The sequence below is a fragment of the Platalea leucorodia genome, assembly GCF_965183815.1.
Source record: "Platalea leucorodia genome assembly, chromosome: 1".
Classification (NCBI taxonomy): Eukaryota; Metazoa; Chordata; class Aves; order Pelecaniformes; family Threskiornithidae; genus Platalea; species Platalea leucorodia.
This window is the reverse complement of record NC_138823.1, coordinates 137188164-137207697: the sequence shown is the minus strand read 5'-3', so window position 1 is coordinate 137207697 and position 19534 is coordinate 137188164. Positions and strand designations below refer to the sequence as shown.

The 19534-nt window shown below is 39.3% G+C and overlaps 1 protein-coding gene across 7 annotated transcripts in view; it reads right to left on the bottom strand.

The window, feature by feature from the left end:
- Positions 1-1245: 1245 nt before the first annotated feature.
- Positions 1246-19534, bottom strand: part of ETV1 (ETS variant transcription factor 1) — a gene marked incomplete at both ends in the record, with an annotated part of 64991 nt that continues 46702 nt past the window's right edge. For 6 of the 7 annotated variants that reach the window (XM_082330597.1, XM_082330598.1, XM_082330599.1 and 3 more), the window contains 5 exons: positions 1246-1467; positions 4044-4145; positions 8152-8321; positions 11411-11479; positions 13871-13966. In XM_082330597.1, the coding sequence (XP_082186723.1) occupies positions 1246-1467; positions 4044-4145; positions 8152-8321; positions 11411-11479; positions 13871-13966 (659 nt within the window). The remainder of the gene's footprint in view (positions 1468-4043; positions 4146-8151; positions 8322-11410; positions 11480-13870; positions 13967-19534) is intronic. The other variant, XM_082330600.1, reaches the window with a different exon arrangement.

The following is a 19534-nucleotide window of genomic DNA, read 5'->3' as shown; positions in this document are numbered from 1 at the left end:
AAAGCTGCTTATAGCACAGCTATGGCGTAAGCTATTTTCTAAGCAATAAATGGTTCAAGTCATCTATTTTGTCCTGAAATGCTACCTGTAGTTACAGCATTGCTTATAAATGGTCATAGTAAATTCAGCATCAAAGAGAATATTACAGAAAAAGACAGCAGCAGAAGCATTAGCATTATCTAGTATTTATATATGTTATCAACATAACACAGCAGTAAAAGGTTTAAATGCATATTAATGGGTACCGTGTCTAAAAATTACTAAAGTACCTATTTAGTGTATTGGATATTTTTCTCAAGGAGTGCTTGCTGTGTCTAAACAGCATAATTAGATATGTGACTTAGTACAGTTAATTCCTATTGATTAAATAACTTATTTATGTACCAAAGGAAATGGAAGGATACAAAATGTTTTCTCCCTCCCGATCATGATCCTGTATTTAATGCTGACATGATCATCAGAAAGCCTACCACATGTAATTACTATCCCTCAAATGGATCTTGAAAGGTCTAAGCCATAGCATGGGCCATATATGTATAGCAACGTGGCACCAGATACGGCATGTGGCTTGCAGTCTGAAGTCAGGGATTTTGCTTGGTCACTGTATTTATGGCCTCTCTGTCATTAAACAGGATGTTTTTTTTGAGGCCATACCAAAAAAAAAAAAAGAAAAAAGAAAAAAAAAAAAAAAGGAAAAACTTGAGATATCTGGTTGTTTTCAGAGGCAAGGTACAAGGTCTGCCACTGCAAGCTTCTAAATTAAATGCTGTGGTATACGCTTTGCTTCTCTTTCATAACTGCAGAAAGACAATTAAGAATGGCAAGAAACAAATGCCCTAGGCACGCTGTGCTGATATCATCACCAAGTGGTTATTTTGCACAATAAGAATTAACTGTACTACGGATACCCAGAGAAAATGTACAATATCTTATGCTGATATGAAACAAAACAGACATGATATAGCTTTTTTGTACTTAAAACCTGTATGTTCCCTTCCCAAACTTAAGTATAAAGCAAACCCACCCTTTTCCTCCTGTTACACAGAATAACATTTAGGTTCCAACCCTCCCCTTTCAAATAAAGTGCGCTGTCCATGGCAGACCATAGGAGTAATGCAACAGGAAAAGCCCCTTTTAGTGTACTATTTAAAAAACAAACTGAAGTCGATTCAGCTTTCCTCTGGGTCTTGTGAAAGAGGAGAAGCCTCAGGGAGGGGGGAAACATCCCCTTCACTGTCACTGTTGTTAATAGACATAGCCTTCATTATAGGGGTGGGTGTTGCAGCAGCCACCGTCCTGCATGTAGACCATGCTCTCATCAAAGTGGGACAGAGGTACAGTGTCCTCCTCGTTGATGTGGCGCTCCATGTCAGTCTTCAGTAAGGGGCGCTGGTTGTCTGGAAAAGCCATGGAGAAAAGCGCTTCAGGGTCGCAAACAAACTTGTAGACGTATCTTTCTCCAGCCACCTTAGGACAACAGAAGGGACAAAAGGGTGCAGCGTAAGGCCTTGTGGTTTTGCAACTCCAAGTTCAACAGTCTTGTGAAGAACCCACCTTCGTTACGCAATTAATAACGCAGCAGCAGAACTGGTAAGGCAATGACCTAGCAAAGACAACAGGGATCTGGAGAAGCAGACTGTGCAGAACACTCTTGGTTTTGCCTCATGCAATATCCTGTTGGAAGATGGACTAGGTATTCTACGTCCAAACTTTTGTTTGCGATCATTTCCTACACTTAACTACAAATGGAACTGTTCTTATTGGAAAATGTAAACAAATTGTCACTACAGTGGCAAAATAAAATGACTAAAAGTCCAACACTCTGTGTGTGAAGTGGAAAAAAGAATCATGTTGCATGATAGAGATCTGAGTTTCACTTTACGCAGATTGATTCATACTTAAATATAAAAGCACTTAGTTATAGTGCATGCTGATTGTACAGGGACAGCGTAAGCAAATATGCAGGCTAATATGTACTTAGCAATTCCTCATGCAAAGCTGGGACATTTGGATTTGCTTATGGAGGGGCAATTTGTCCAAAGATCCTAAAGTTTTCCCTTATTCAGAAATAGCACTAAAATGTGCTTCATTTTCCTAAACGCTGAAGAACGATAAAAACAATACAGAATTATTATCTTATTTAAAAAAAAAAAAGTCAATAGTGTCTTCTCAAGCACCTCATTTAAAGAATTACGTTAAAAAATATGAATCATGTTGCATGCTCACTGTTTTAAAGTAAAGATCATATTGTCTGCTTCTTGCAACTCCAGCTAGCACGGCATTGGAAGTGAGAGAATGAAAGTGGCAAAAGCGTTGCAAACTTAACTCTATTCTTACGGGTGTAAAATAGTCTGAAGCACCTCCTTAAATTTTCAGCTTATTTATTATACAAATAATGTAAAGTTTTGGTAGAGGCTATACCTGCAGTAGAATTTTTTTTTCATCAAATTAATGTCAGCAAGTTTGACAGACTGAAGGCTGCATTCAGAAATCAGGCATTAGCATAACCTGTTATCATGGCTTAACTTAAAACAAAAGGGGAAAAATGTGCACATAAACCTTGCAGTAAAGAAACCTGCTATGAATCTACAATCACCATTAGTTTTTAACATACACTAACTGGCCAGATAGGGTGATGCCAGGGAAAACCTCAAACATTACTATGTCAGAAAAATAAGCATCCAAACTAGCTTTTAAAATGTGTGTTAAATACATTTTTGTAGATAATATAGTAGTAGTAGTTTAAGAGGTAGCAAGCTAACTGTCAGAAGTACTTGTAAACTTTCCATATTAAATGGATGTGTGGGTTGGGCAGCATTATCAGCCTTATGGTACTTCTGTTCCCACCTTTTCAACTTGTTTCACTCTCTTTGCTACTTATTCTTGCCTCTGTGCTGCCTTTGAACTGTGCCGGCACAATTGCCTATGCAGGTGAGCTGTAACCTGCAATGAGAACCTCCTCTGCCTGAAGCACCACCCAGCAAAATCAAGCGTTTCTGCTTCTCCCCGACTGGACCCAGTCTCCAGTCCACTTTTACAAAGACTCAATGCACGGTTATGTGACACAAAAAAATGGATGAGGCACTGTGCTGCATAAGCCAATACTAGCCCAGATTGTTGTCCAGGTTGACTTGTGGATAGTGAAAAAGGAGAGCACTACAACGATCCCACAATCAAAGCACGAGAACTTGTAACAGGCAACTCCAAACCGAGACTTCACAAAGCCTACTGGAAAAGTTGCCCAGTAACTTGAGCCAGGAGCATTGTTTCCATTCATAGAATTGGCAAATGGCAGGTTTAAACATGTTAGTCATCACAAGTCACAAAACTAAAGTGAAAAGATATGAAACAAGTTTTACAGCACAAGGTGTTCATTATGATCTTTGATCACACCTGCCAGTTTTGTAGATGCAGCAGACAGGTCTCTCCTATTGATTTCTCAGTCAATCTACATAGTACTACATACCAAGACTTAAAACCATACATGTAAATTAGCAAGCAGAAGGACGGGTTGAATACTGTCAGCAAGACCAGGCTGTTACATATAAATTATTGTTAAATATTTCTCATAATTCAGCCTATTATAAAATATTAAATTCCACTTAAAAACGGTATTATTACAACACTATTGGTAAAATATTAAAGTATTTGGTATGTTAATAGGTATCATTTTTCTCCCCTATCTTGCACTTACCAAAGTACCCGAGTGCTGGGCAGCTAATTTAGATCTGCAAAACATTATTCATACCGTACTCTACTGTTTGCCTTTCCCAGGTGCCAGGAAGCTCTTTTGGATATTTTTGAATGTTACCTCTTTCCCTATAATCATGACATGCATTGTGTGAACTAAAACCACAACATTTTTTACTAAGAAAAAAATATCTTCATGCATATACTGGACGTGGTAGGTGAAAAAGCTTAGTGTTTGCCTAAATAGATGAAAAACCTACCTAAGCAATACAGTTACAAGTACTCCTCGTAAACTGACTTACAGATTAACATGGAACCCTCTGGTGAAATTTAATACAAAATTAACTACTCACCTTTTGCATGATTCCCTTTTCATAATAATAGCGAAGTGATCGGCTGAGTTTATCATAGTTCATAGCTGGCCTATTTTTCTGAATCCCCCAGCGACGTGCCACCTGCCACAAAAATGGATTGGCATTGATTTGTTAAATGCATTTAACAAGCAGATCTTATCATCAGATACTTTATTTGGGGATGGAGGAGGGGGAACCCTGCAGGTGCAACGAATAAACAAGAGAAAAGGTTGACATGACCTGAATTTCCCATATACTACTATGATTTTTAACTGGACACACAGTCATTCATTAAACTTGAAGCAGACTTACTCATTTGCAAATGTGGTGGAGGGTTGGGGGGGTTTTCTTTGTTTTTAATAAAGAAAACCAATGAAAAAATAAAGCCATATAAAGAGATGCTACATAAAAAATATTTATCAAGTTCCACCAGAAAACTTTCATGAAAGATAAAACTTCTCTTTAGTTTGATACTGTGGATAATTGTACTATTCCTGTGTTTTCCTTGCTGTCAGAACACAAAGTTATATTAAACACACATGCATACACACTTAGTTCATGAACTAATACAGACTGTACTTGGAATGACAGCGATGTTGAGATTATTAGGAGATACAAGTCAAAAGCCAACTCCTAGTCTTAAATATTACTTCAGCAAAGAAAATGAATTACCAGAGGAGGCAGGGTAATTGCTTGGAATGGTAGCATGAAGAATGGGACAGAAACTTCATAGTTGCAGTTGCATAATTTTCCTTAAAAATAATAATAAAAAGGGAGTTGCAAGCAACTCGTGAAGCCATTCCATGGAGAACAATATGCCTTCTACTCTGACTTATGATTTCTACTTGCCTTTACGCTTCCTGTTTTATTGCCAAAGGTAGTTCTGGACAAAGAGACCTTTTGTTTAAAGAGCTTAACTGCTTATTCCCCACCTGAAATTATAATCGGCTGTCGGTGACATTTCAATTACTGGCTGTACAAATGACTATCATGTCACCAGAGGGGAAAAAAAGTCAGAGCTAATGAACTCTTTAAAGCACATTTTATAAAAATGTTTGAGAGGTGCATATGCATACAGCTGTGGAAAAAGGAGAGAAGAGCCAAGAAGCTTCTCTGCAGACTGCTCTATGAAACTTTCCCATAGGTGTCTGGAGCCTTTTGATGCAAACCATAGATGACATGCAACACTGAGAATTGAAGGGGACTAAATAACAACAGCAAAATCCATGACTTTGATCTCCGTCTGGACAATAATTTTTAAAATTTCTTTTTAAAGCATTATTTCCTTTCAATGGTGCAGCTTTTCAGGCTTATGTAAATTATCGTGGCTCTGCTAACTTCAGCTATGTTATAGTTGTATTGAAACATACCTCCAATCATGTCAATTTATTCCAGCTGTAGATTTGGCCTAGATGCGTAACCTTGATTCGCCTATTCATCTTTGTAAAACATGCCTACATCACTCTTTGTTTATTGCTGCCAAGTTTTTTTCTGCATTAATCAGAGTCACAGAATCACAGAATGGCTGGGGTTGGAAGGGACCCTCTAGAGATCACCTAGTCCAATCCCCCTGCTAAAGCAGGTTCACCTAGAGCAGGTTGCACAGGATTGTGTCCAGGCAGGTTTTGAATACCTCCTGCCTCTCTGGGCAGCCTGTTCCGGTGCTCTGTCACCCTCAATGTAAAGAAGTTTTCCTCATATTCAGACGGAACTGCCTGTGTTTCAGTTTTTGCCTGTTGCTCTTTAGAGTCCTAGAAGTCCCCAACATAACAGGCTTGTATAATAAATAAATACACAGAAAAGATAACTACAACAAAATAATGGTTGAGAATATGCTATATTGTGTGGTATTTTATCATTCCTAAACAACCAAGCAGGTCCAGAAGTAGTCTTGGTAAGCGAGTCTTCCTGTCCCTGAACTGCACAGCATTTATCAAGTCTTGGTCTGTGGAAGGGATTCAGGCTTCTAGCCTTCCACCCCACCTTCCTGCTGAAGGTTACTGTCCCTGTGACAAGGCAGCATAAATGGGCCTACACCCAATTCTTAGCCTCCACAGTTCACAGTTAGCTACTTTCTGAATGAACTATCGTGCTCAAGGAGCTCACACATTCATTTTTGTTGCCACCTTTTCTACAAGGGCATAAACCTCCAGAAATGGATGGGATGGAAAGGTCATGTTATTGACATCCTAACCTGCCACAGCTGAACCAACAAACTCTTTGACTTCCCTTCAATTTACACTTGGCAACCAACAGAAGTGTGCAACTTCCCATAGGCTATTCTTATTTTAATTGACAGTTTCTGTGAGATCCAAGACATTCATATGAAAACAACTTAGGCTCCTTTGTACTCCCTAAGAGCACACAGGGGTGAGCAAGTTCCAAGTAGCCTGCCTCCCCCAGATCTTGGATGCAGTGCTGCTCAAAAACACAAAGCGACTGCTACAACGTCAGACAAGCAGATCATCTGGTTAACTTAAATCAGAATATCCAGTTCTTCAGGGAATTACACAATAAGGAAACCTTAGGGTTTTGTTTTGCTACTTTCCCTCCCTTAGCTAATAAAATCTATAAAGTTTTTGCACCATCTGCTGGAAACCACTTTTCAATAAATCTCTTCAATCTTGAAAAACTTTGGACATACCTTAAAGACAACACAAAACTAAGAAGGTAAAAAATACTGAGACTGGGGCAGGGGGGAAGAATCAGATATCTCATTCACCAAAATCAAGCAAAAGCCTTTCCAAAGATTTCACTCTATTCTGAGCCAGGCCACACAACTAAGAAGTCTATGTAGCCTGCTAAGGCCACAGACTTGCCACCAAAGTTTCAGTATCAAATCGACTGAGACTGTGGTCAAATCCTCAGATGCACAATGCCAGGATCTGCCACAGTGACTATCACTAGTGTGGGGGAAGCTCAGACAAACCAGAGCCAGCACAGGGGTCCCTGCAGCAACCTCCCCCTCACCCAGACCATGTTGGGAAGGAAAGGGACATCAGTCCTGTCTCCATCCCCAGCTACTCTACCATCCCTTTAGGGCTGTTGGCAGATGATGTGACTTAAATGCAAGAAAGCTTTCAGATTGCTAATGCCAGCAGACGGGTGGCAAACAGCAGAAATAGCTGGTGGAATCCAGAAGCCTTACACCCCTGAACCTTCCTACTCAGCTCTAACTCAGAGGGGATCCTGATGGAAAATTTGCTGCAGTCTCCTCTATTACCCAACCCTGTCCAAGGGGCAAAAAAGTAAACCAGGATGATACTGCTTTTTGACAACCCTCATCAAATAATCCACATCAGTATTACAATAAAATTCAGGCACAACAGATTTTCTAACAATTTCCATGGCTGTTTAGAACACAGGATAGATTACTTAATGTTACCTAGTCAAAAAAAGTTCACGTAATAAAATGTTCAATTTATTCCTGTTTATCACACAAGTGAACTAAGTCATGCTTCAGCAAATGTTCATGAATACAAGTAATTTTATCTACCCCATGAGTCCTTCATGGTTCAGGGGAGCTGTGCATGTGCATGAGTGTTTGCAAGCCTAGGACCTAAGTGTGCACTAAACAATCTAACGATACAGATAAGCAGGAAGACTCTGAAGACAACTCTAGAAAGAGGGGAGTTTATATAATTTTGATGGGATTTTACTGCCTAACATTCTTAACCTCCTCTTTTGCCATCTGTCAGACTTGGGGTCTTCCACTCTACAGCCTAAAAGTTCCAAGTTCCCACATCTTCACACCAAAGAATATTTGGTGTTGAAAGACTGTTCACAGACAAGTTTTCAAAGGATTTTGGAATACAGCTCTATCCATGAAGTGATTCTGAAAAATCCAGGCCCCACAATTAATGCCAAGTATTTTGTAACTCCAGTACTTGCAATATTTTTATTGTTTTGTGGGACTAGGAATCAAGTCTATGCTTAACCACACCTCTGTCCTAACTGAAGCACTTCCCTTGCCAGTCCTTTTTGTCACCCTTCTAAAGTGATACTGAAGCAAAATATTGAAAGAAAACAAGGCCTAAATCCAAAGGAGCACTATTAAATTTGCAGGATGTGGCAGTGGATGTCAGGGCATGCTGTCTGTCTAACCCACCTCCTCCGGCTCAATCAGCTTGAATTCCATGCCTCGGCCAGTCCACGCTATGAAGTGAGAGTTTGATGGGTCATCAAGAAGAGCTACCAAGAATTGCCACAGCTGAAGCGAGCCTCGCCGTTGATACGTGGGTCCCTCGCGGTACATGCCTGGCTCCTGTTTGACGTCACCTGCACAGAATAGCAACAACGTTAGATGAGCAATGCACAAAAAGCATCATCATTCAGTTTGTCAGATAAACTGGCAAAGCAATCATTAAGGTTAATAAAACAGAAGGAAAGAATTCTTACTACCCAGCCACCCAAAAATGCAACATTCCCCTGTCAGCTGCTAATTGTAAACACTCTTACGATAACATATTCATATAATAAGTACCTAAATTCAGTCATGATTTATGGAAGTCTCCCTAAGCCTATCCCCATTTACTTCTGATACATGCAAATCTCGCTTGCAAACCATTTTGCAATATCCTCTATCTGAAAGAGCATGAACTATTTTTGTAAGCAACTCAGATGTCTGAAGAACTGCATTTGTGTACTATACTTTGCACAAGCCCCAGTTTTGGAAATGTAATGTATGCTTCATAAAGCTGCAAAACCCTATTGCATGAAACTTCTTTTGCAGGCAAATGCTTCTAAGGAAAATTTGACAAAGTATTTGACTTGGACTTAGACAGCATGTGCTTTACGTATAGGTATGCAAATCCTGCAGATATGCGAGTTCCTCTGTGGCATATTGGACTTGCATATAAGCACGTGTTACTTTTACTCATATCTACATATTAGATTAGTATTCCCCCTGAAAAGCAGTAAGTTAATTTTTCTAAAATTTCAAGTCCAGAGGAAGCTTTTGAAAAACAATAATAATATTCTGCTAGCTGTTCCACAAACTGCCAATGAAAAAACATCCTGCGACATCCATGCTGTGTCTCTGTTGTTTTTAAATCATATTCATACTAAACAACTCATGCAAACAACAACGCTGAAAGGTCTGATGCCGAAGAGAAGAATATTTTTTTCTGCACACAATGACAGCAATCTTTGATATGCTAGTAAAACTCCTCATTTCAACTACCAGAACAGCAATACTCTCCAATAAGCAGTGTGACCTGTTTAATACGGAAAGGCAGGACTTTACATTCAACCACAACATTAGCATGCTCTGATGGCCATTACAGAACGGCTCAATGTAGTGAAAGTAGGAATAATAATATTAAAAATGGAGTACTTCCTTTTGTAATCAGGAAAGACAACTGAGTCAATAGCTGTGGAAAACAAATAGGTCAGCACAAGGCTTTTTGGTTTATGTGAGGTTCAAGTTCCAGTCCTGAAAGGCCTTCTTTTTCAAGGACAGGATTTTTCTTTTAATGATAGATGAGCAATGCGCAAATAGCAAGTGCAGTATTACGGAGGATCAGATTCTTCGCCTGTGCCAATCTTTGATTTCAAACAAAGCAGCTGAGAATCTACTTCTGAAACATCAAGACTAGTCCTGCACTTATCCCACTTTTGCTTTATTGGCCACAACATGACAACACATCTGCTATTTTTTCCTCAAAAGTCATCATGCTGCAAGTATAAACACACCTATTTGTATCACAACATCCATCTTCTAGAGTACAAGGTGTTCTCTCAATGGACAGTCGTAGAAGCTAGCAGCAGACTGCTTGCTTTGCAAGCACACAAATATTTCCAAACATTTGTTTCTTTTACTTTATTTGTATTTCTTTTCCTTTATTTGTATTTCTTTTCCTTTATTTGTATTTCTTTTCCTTTTTCATTCCCTTCCCTGTACAAAACCCAAACAGACAAAAAGGATTTTCAAGAAAGACATAGACAAATGCTACTCCTGAAGAGTTTTAACTTCTTGTAGTACAGGGTCTGATCCCATTCCCTTAAATGTAAATATGAATTTGCCACTGATACTGAAAACAGGTCAGGTCCAGAATCATTTTGGGGGAAGAAAAAAAAAGCTAACATGACGTGCTTTAAAAAGGGGGAAAAAAAAAAGCATACATTCCAAAGATAGGGTATAAAGTAGACTTCAAATAAATCACCCTTTCAGTGAATGTGTCAATCCTGTGACAATGCAATACTGGATTGAGCGATCTTCAGTTAGGTCTAACATTATCTAAAATCCTCTATTTATTTATTGCTATTCCTTACCAACCTTGGAACGCATGTGATACCTCCGTTTGAGGAATGTGTAATTCTTTGGGTTACTTTCATTTTAAAGTCTCCCATTCTTCAGCAAACACAACAAAAGCTGCTAGACACACAATAGTTTTGTAATCCATATAAGTGATTCTCAGGGGAAAATACACAAAATAAAGCAGGAGAAGAACCCCAAGAGTTCTCCAGCTCTCCTTTTCGCTATGGTCAGAGAGCTGTTCACAAGTTTATCAGAAAGTATCTAATCTTTCCTGTTAAATAAAGCTGAACATACATACGCTAACACAAAGAAGCCACTCCAGCAAATTTAAGTAATTGGTCTCCAAATTACTTCCCAAAGTTGCAGACTAACAGAGTCACTGGCAAGAAATACTGAGTCCATCTACTTTGTCTATAATGAAATAAATCTGAAATCAACTGAGTTACACCAGGAAACTGATTTTACATCAGAGTAACTGAGGATAATTTGAGCCATTTATTTTAATTGACCTCAGAATCCCTCTTGAAAAAAAAATCTGTTGTAATGGGTAGTGTTGTGAAAAGATCATTGATTTGTTATCAATCCCACTGAAAAATAAACCACTAGTACAATGTTTTAACGTAGTGCGAATACCCTGACAGAAACACAAAAATGCCCTATACACTCACTCCCCACTATTCATCACTTCACAGACAGTGAGAGAAGAGGCTTAATCCTCAGTAAAACCAAAGCTACTGCTTTCTCCACCGTTTTGTTAATTTTAAGAACAACTTTCATTAAATCTCAAACAACAAGCAGTATGTGATCATCAGTGCAATGGAAATCCTCCTATTAACTTCTCAACAGTACAGGAACTGAGCTTCTCTGCCACAACTCTGGATACAGCATCTTTCACTGGCAAAAGTTGAACGACATCCTATTGAAAAGGAGACTTTGGTTTCAAGAGACAAAGGTCAGCTTTGGTTGGGCGCACCGCAAATGGTGTGTTAAGGAATCCTAAATTGGAACGTTACTGAGCTTTTTTGATCAGCAACAGAAAAAAGTCCCTCATCTCTTCCTTTTTCATCTCCCCACACAAGAAAAAGAAAGAGAGATGTGTCATACATACCGTCAAACTTCTCTGGAACAACGCAAGTGTCATCATAAAACTGCCTAGGTCCCTTTTCATACATACAGCCTGTAAGTCAAAGAGAGAGAGGTGTTTATATAAAAGATGCATGGAGAAAGAAGAGATCATAGGCTTAAAGCCAGAGGGAACACTAAGTCATAGAGGAACCAGATTAATATCCCACATCCTTTACAAACCGCCCAATCACAACATTTTGGCCTCAGTACAGGGGTGTTTAATTAATGTGTGCATTCCCAAAAGACTGTTAATCTCCACCTGCAAAAATGAAAAGGCACCCATTTTTCTCTATGATTTATTCCAAAATGTTTGTCTCATTTCCTGTTTAAACTAGCATGGCTTTGACTTTTAACCCTTAGTTCCTGCAGGTCTTCTCCCGGTGAGACTAAAAAAGCCCTACTCAGTATTTCCTCCCCATACTCACAGAAGTCACGCCCTTGATGTTTCTTCCAATTAAGATTATTCTGCTAAATTTAATTTTTGTCATTAAAAGACACTCTCTGCAACCCTGCATTCTTTCTAGCACTCTTTTCTGTACACTCCTACTTTTCAGTATTATTTTAATGTTTTGCTTAACCAGAACTGGTTAAGAACTGGCATGTTTTGCATGCCGGTATCAGCTTCACCAGTGCTACTTAGCGAAACAAAACATCTCCTCTCCTGCCTCCCTATGACCCTTCTTTTGACTGTGAAAATACTACAGAAGGCCTTTTTGCCATACAGTTGCAATGTTTGGTTGGGCTGGTTTCCCACTGTGAAGCCAAGGAGGAGGAGGCCCATCTCAAAATCACTTTTTCCAATATACTGTTTCCTAGTTCCATAGACCTGATCTACATTCAGCATATTAAAAAACTATTTTGTTTAATGTGCCCAGATTACCAAACAATTCAAATTGCTTTATGTGACTGCCCTGTCCTGCCCCTTATTTACCACTCTATCTTTGTGCCATAAAGTTATCTATTAACTTTGTCCCGTATCTTTACCGAAAATGTTGAATAGCAACACTCCTGATATCAATTCCTACAGAACTATAATAGAAACAATCCATTCAGAGATGATTGCCCAGTGACAGCCACTTTTAGATCTGTCAGTTGGCCAGGTCTTAATGTATTTAATGTGTACTTTATCGATACTGCTTTGTGCTAACTTCTTAATCAGAATGTAATGCAGTGGCAAATTGAATGCCATAAAAAGTCTAGCTATATGATACAAATATCTTTATCAATCAAACTCTTAATCTCAACAAAGAATAGAACCAGATTTGACATGACCTTTATTCCATAAAATCATGTTGACTGATTTCCGAACACAGAAAGCAAATATTTATCGAACATCACTGCTTTTCTACATCATTCGTAACAATTTCACTACCTCCAAGTACTTATGAGTGCATAACATGGCCAAGGTTGTTTTTCCCCTATCTAGGCTGTGATTAAAACTCAAATATGTTGACCTTAGCCCTGCAATTTCTGGATTTTTTTCCCTGATGTCTTTCGCTTCCCTTATCAAGCTTCTATGTTTTATATAATTTCATCTACCAAGACTGTTATAAATTTCCATCTCCTGTTTCACCCTCCTTGTTGAATACCACCTTTTATGTCTAATTTCTGCCTTTATTCCACCCCAGATGCAGTTGGGCTTTTAGCCAGGTCTGTTATCTTTCCATTTGTGTCTTTTCACTAGTGAATGAAGTCTTACTAGAGGACTTGGATTCATACATCTGTCTAGAGTTCTCATCAATCTCAAAAACAATCTCCCTCATGTTTGTGAAATTTGCCCCTTGGAAGAAAAACAAATAAACCCTAAACAAACAAACAAAAGTTACCATGTATTGACAAAAAAGATACACCAAAGCAGGAGAGGGTACAACCTCTCTTTCAGTGGTCATTTTTTCTTAGTTCTGTTGGCCTTCTTATTTTTAATACATATAAAGTGCTTTTACTCAGAATTATTAATTTTGACAACGAACTAAGCTCTGCCCTACTGAAGTCACTGAGAATTCTGGTATGTATCATATGGCTGTAGAATTTGGGCCTAAGGAACACCAAAACATTGCAAAAAATCGTAAGAAAAGGAAAAGCCAAAAACTTTACTGAATACTTTTTAAAGTATAAAATGGATTACTTAACAGTTAACTGAGCCTGTCACACCAATAGCCTGGAAAATATCACTTGAGCAGGATGGGTGAAATGGGCAATTTTTTAAGCATCTCTTCCTTTCAACTGCTAGAGGCCTTGAAAAGCAGAATCAGTAAATTCATAACAAAATTGCTTCTATCCTGATCAACCTGTGGCACTAGAAGAAGCTACAAAAAAATCAGTGCATCAGAAACTCAACACTGGGAAGGGAAAGAAAGATGATGCAAGTCTTCCCAGCAGCAGAATTAAACCAGTGAACCCCAAATCCCTCCAGGCTTTTTAATTTTTCACGTTTCTCTCATACAAAAGCTATACATAATAGAAAACTTAACTTCTGTTCTGTTTGGGTGAGCCAGGAAGCCTTCTTGCCTCATGTAAATGGAATGGCAGCTAGGCACTTCTGAAAGGAGAAGACGAAAATGCTAGTCAAAAGACTCTCTGGAATTAAAAGTGTGCAGGTTATCAATGAGACAGGCTGCAGGCAGAAGAGCAACAAAAAGGATGCAAGTTACAGCAAGGGGAAACCTGTCAACACACAGTTAGCATTTCAGAGCAGCACGCACAAGGCATGGTGGAAAAGAAAAATCATACTGTGAGGATCGTAGATCCCGTCTAACATAGGCACTTGAACTCAAACCCTTATTGTAATCAACTTTGCTAAAAGCTGACTCCCATGACAATTACACTTTAGGCCATTCACAGACCAAAAAATCCACACAAAACAGTATAAATATTTTAAACCTTGTGCTTCTATATCTATCTTTGTAACTAATTTGACCTAACATTTTTAATCAATTACACAGAAAAGCCTGCCAATCACACTGGAGACTTATAAACTCCACATTAATACAAGGATTTTCAGAGTGAATTTAGAGTAGGATATTGCTTTTTAGAGTCTGGTTAAGGATTTGAAGGGTTAATGAAATTTTCTGCGATTGCTAAGCATTTAATCTAGGAATTCAGATGTATCAATTTCACCCTCCACCTGTACACCTCTAAGCAAAAAGGAGCACCCCTCAAAAGAAAAAAAAAAAAAAAAATTTGTGCACACATTCTAAGTAATAGAGACATTTATTTGCCATTCCCCACCTCTACTCAAATCTGCAAGAAGAATGAGAAAAACCAAACAGAACTAATGAAAATAGTGTTCTTGAAATGTCTTTCTATTTTTTCCCCCCCGTGTCTTGCACTGTTTCCAAGTAGCCACATCCTGTGCACAGGGACTTGCAAACAGAAATACACCATAAATGTTTGCCCTTCTAGACCATGTTTAACCCACTTCTTGGATATCAAAAGTCTTGCTTAACAAAGCCTATTTGATCTTGTGATAAACTCCTACCCTAAGCTATGCAATCTGTTACCAGTAACTTGTAACTCTTTAAGAGATGCAAACAGAGGTCAAAAGAGCAGACATTATTTTTCCAACACTGCCTACAGACTCTTTCAGACTGTGATTCCGAATTTCACTGTTCACTGACTAGTGATGAGTATCAAAGATTTAGCAGGATAAGAAATCGAGGTTTTACACTGACTTCACAAAACAAGTGAAACACAGGGCAGTAATACTACGTTTCCTCTAACAGTCCACAGTCTCTCTTCCACATCTGTGCCGAACTCTTCGTTACCTCCTCTCTCGATGAAAAGCTCAGTGCCTGCCTGCTCAGGCCTCGAGAATCTCTAACGTCTCAGGCAGCTATTCTGAGCGACCACAGGAATCAGTGATTCAGTGATCACTCGAGTCAAGTACTGCTCTGTGGACTAGAAGTCAAGGCTATGAGTAGTGGTTCACCTGCAAGGAATCACTCATGTTACCAAGTAGATTGAATTTTAAGGAGAATGGAAAAATCTACGTAAAAAAAAGAGGAAGTTGGAGAACTGAAACAGATGCTATTTTCTATTTTAGGTAAAAATTCACTAGTATTGGCAGCAAAACCCTTTTTGACTCATGAGCTCCACTCTTGCAAAGTGATACAGCAGAGTATACGGAATAAAGAATTATGCACGCATCCAAGAAGTTGTGTTGTTAGCCAATTTGGGGTTTCATCTCCCATGCTCCTAAGTCAATTACAATTAACATCTGGAATCTTTCTAAGGCAAGCATTGTTTGTACCAGCATTACTTAATCTTCTGGTTAGCTTGTGTTTAAACAGTCCACAGAGGACCGAAAAATACAGCAAGGAAGAGTTTATTTCTCGTAAAGTAACTAGAGTCTTGTTATCCTAAAGTGCTATCAGTTAATTTATGACTATCAGAGTGGGTCAGACTCTAATCAAATTGTAGAAACATTTCCAAAGTGATTATTCAATCAAATGACTAACATGGTTAATTAGGAGCCATAAACATTGCTCTGAAGTTCATCAAAGTAATGACTTGCCCAGAAAAATTACTGCTAATTAAATTGCCTGCTGCTTTCATTTCTACCTTATCTAATAAAAAGTCCAACCAATGAAATTTAGCATTGCAGTTTTAAATTGTACTAAATGCTTGACTAAGACCCAGAAGTATTTTTACTAGCTAAGCGGAGCTACTTCAAAAGAAAACATTTTAGTGCAGAAATTACAGAGCAATTATATGTTTTCTTCTCCTTAAAGCATTGTTTCAAGACAACAAGTAAGACAGAAGTAGGCATAAAATACTTCCAGGGCAGGATCTAAGTGTTTGAGGTGACTGATTCTATCACCATTTCATGATTTTCAGTCTTTGAATAAAAATGTGCCTGGATTTAAGACACACAAGCAGCTTATTTCAGACTTTTAATGAAGTAATTCACACTGTAAAGTTACATCATCTCAAGAACAGCAGCCCCTTAAAAAAAAAAAATAAAAAAACTAACTAAAAATATGGAGACAAAAAAATTAATTTATCTTTTATTATTAATTTGGAATACTTAGAAGTCATTCTTCATTGCTCCTCTTGCTAGCAGCAACATAGCAGTCATCTTAAAACAATGAGTATGGCCTTGTATCATGTTGGTTTGAAACCATTTTTTCCCAGTAGGTGTTGTTTTAAAATTGCGTGTCATCTAGACACTGCTGAAATGCCTTCTCATCTAGGAACGTCACAGAGAAAAATACTGGAAATGCCTTAATCAAAATACATCAAAGCAGAAAAAGCCCAAACGGACTTCCTCAGGACAAGAAAAATCTGCTACTGAATTTAGCAGGCACAGGTTCTAGGTTTCATTATCGAGTAAGACACTTGAGTGGTCCCTTGGTAAGGAAGTATTTCATATTAATTACCATACCAGAATTTAAAGGGTTAGGCTGTCTCAGCCCTGTATAACTCAAAGCAGGTAAGGAGTCCTTAAATCCTCTTTACCGATTGTTTTTCAGAGGTAAGGACCGGGTTTCAGACCCACAATCACACCCTGCGCAGAAACAAATAGCATTTCAGCCTGTGTCCCTAGCCAGGCAAGACACAGGCAAGACGAAGCTTCTGCAGGTGACTGGATGAAGTGACTTTCTCTTGAATGAAGCAGAGCAAAGCAGGAACTGGAAAGCTGAACCAGGACTTATTCTTCAGCCATTCCTGTGGTTCTGACCTTATATAGCCTTCCTAACTAAGGACACGTTACATTACACTCTAATTCTGAGTTACTTTTTAGTTCATTTTATCAACATCATCTGAAGATTTGGAGGCCCAGGGCACTGCCCATGTGCATGTGACAAACCACAGTGTGATACAGAGGTATTGCATTACATACATGCGCACGCAGAGGGAGAGGTGGGAGACCAAGACTTAGAAGGTGCATGCAATCTGAAACAGGGTGGGTGAAGAAGTTGAGCTACCTGCCTGGCCTTAGTCTCTGCATGACAGCTCAGGTGAACTGTTCGGTGTACTGGTGAGCAGCTGCCTTACGCACCGAAGCTGCTTAGAAGTCAAAGAATCATGGAATTATAGAATCATTTGGGTTGGAAAAGACCTTTAAGATCATCAAGGCCAACTGTAAACCTAATACTACCAAGTCCACCAAAATAAACCATGTCCCTAAGTGTCATGTCTACATGTGTTTTAAATACCTCCAGGGATGGGGACTCCACCACTTCCCTGCGTAGCCTGTTCCAATACTTGACAACCCTTTGGTGAAGAAATTTTTCCTAATATCCAATCTGAACCTCCTCTGGCATGACTCGAGCCATTTCCTCTCATCCTATCCCTGTTACTTGGGAGAAGAGATCGACCCCCACCTCATTACAACCTCCTTTCAGGTAGTTGTAGAGAGCAATGACGTCTCCCCTGTACCTCCTTTTCTCCAGGCTAAACAACCCCAGTTCCCTCAGGTGCTCCTCCTAAAACTTGTGCTCTAGACCATTCACCAGCTTTGTTGCCCTTCTTTGGACACGCTCCGGCACCTCAACACCTTTCTTGTAGTGAGAGGCCCAAAACTGAACACAGTATTCAAGGTGCAGCCTCACCAGTGCCAAGTACAGGGGGACGATCACTTCCCTGGTCCTGCTGGCCACACTATTTCTGGTATGAGGCAGGATGCTATTGGCCTTCTTGGCCACCCGGGCACACTGCTAGCTCATATTCAGGTGGCTGTCGATCAACACCCCCAGGTCCTTTTCTGCCAGGCAGCTCTCCAGCCACTCTTCCCCAAGCCTGTAGCATTGCATGGGGTTGTCCAAATACAGGACCTGGCACTTAGCCTTGTTGAATCTCACACAATTGGCCTTGGCCACTTGAATTCATCTCAAAGTCACCTGAATTCATCAAACACCTCAACTCATATGTGAAACTTGTCTCCTTCCCTACAAGCATAAAATAAAGTGATGACACTGGAAACCTTCTTACTGTTTGCCCACCTACCTCTCTGATTTACACTTTATTACCAAGTCATGTTAAGAACAGAAGCAGCTCCCAGGGGATACAGCCAGTCCTGTAATTTAAATTACACCATATCCTCCTCAATTGTTCTTTTGGTCTGAAAAGTAATTACACAGGCTTTGGCTCCTATTTCAGCAATTTGGAGTTGGTACATCTATACAGACAGACTTAAATGTGCTGTGACACTTGTCTTCCCATAGGCAAGAAATAACAGCACATGTAGATTCTTTCCCTTTGTGCTACCAGGCACAGAAGGGCATGCATAAGCCCCTCAGGTAGCTGGGACCAACCTAGCTCCCAGGCACCACTCACACGTCAGTCTGACCCTGTGCTACACACACTGTGAGTATGCCACTCCTCCCTTCAGTGCCTTGCAGGGCTTCGCCAAATACTTCCTTGTGCAATGCAGGCATTTCTCTCGTACATGGAGAGGTGGCTGGTGCAGTGGGAGAGATTTTTACGAAGTGCAGAGACAAAGGTAACCTTTTTAAAATAAAATGTTTGAGCTAGAACACATCATACTTTTGGCCTCAAACTTACTAACATCACAATCACACTGCAAATAACTTTTTTGTTCATGGATTTCCAAGACTGCTGACAAACTGTTTACAAAGGAGCACTTCATCCACCACTGAAACACATTTGGCCTCATGGTGGAAAGCAGCTGTTTACCACCACTGAAAAGCTCTGACCAGCTCATGGGTGAAGAGCAATACTGAAATCACTGGGAAACAGACAGGGCTTTTTAGGTAAGAAAAGCAATTCTTCAAACTAGATCGTAACAAGTGGCTAAGGTGGCACGAGGCACCACTAAGGAAAATCCTTGATCTGTATTTTGCAGGGAGAAGTACCAAATGATTCTTTTTGATCATGAAACCTATGATTCTGTAAACCTGTAGAACACACTTAGATTAAAACTTGTATGTCTCTCTAAAGAGAGACATTCAGGTAGAAATACTAGAAGTAATGACAACCTCCCTATACAGGAATTGCTTGAGCATATTTCACAGCTTAAATGCTGGTGGATTAGGTTTTAGTTCAACCACCTTTAAAAGCACTATCCCCTCAGAAACTATGTAATTACAACAGAGTCCTACAAATTGGTAAAATCCTGGCAATACAAAAGTCAGCATTATTTTTT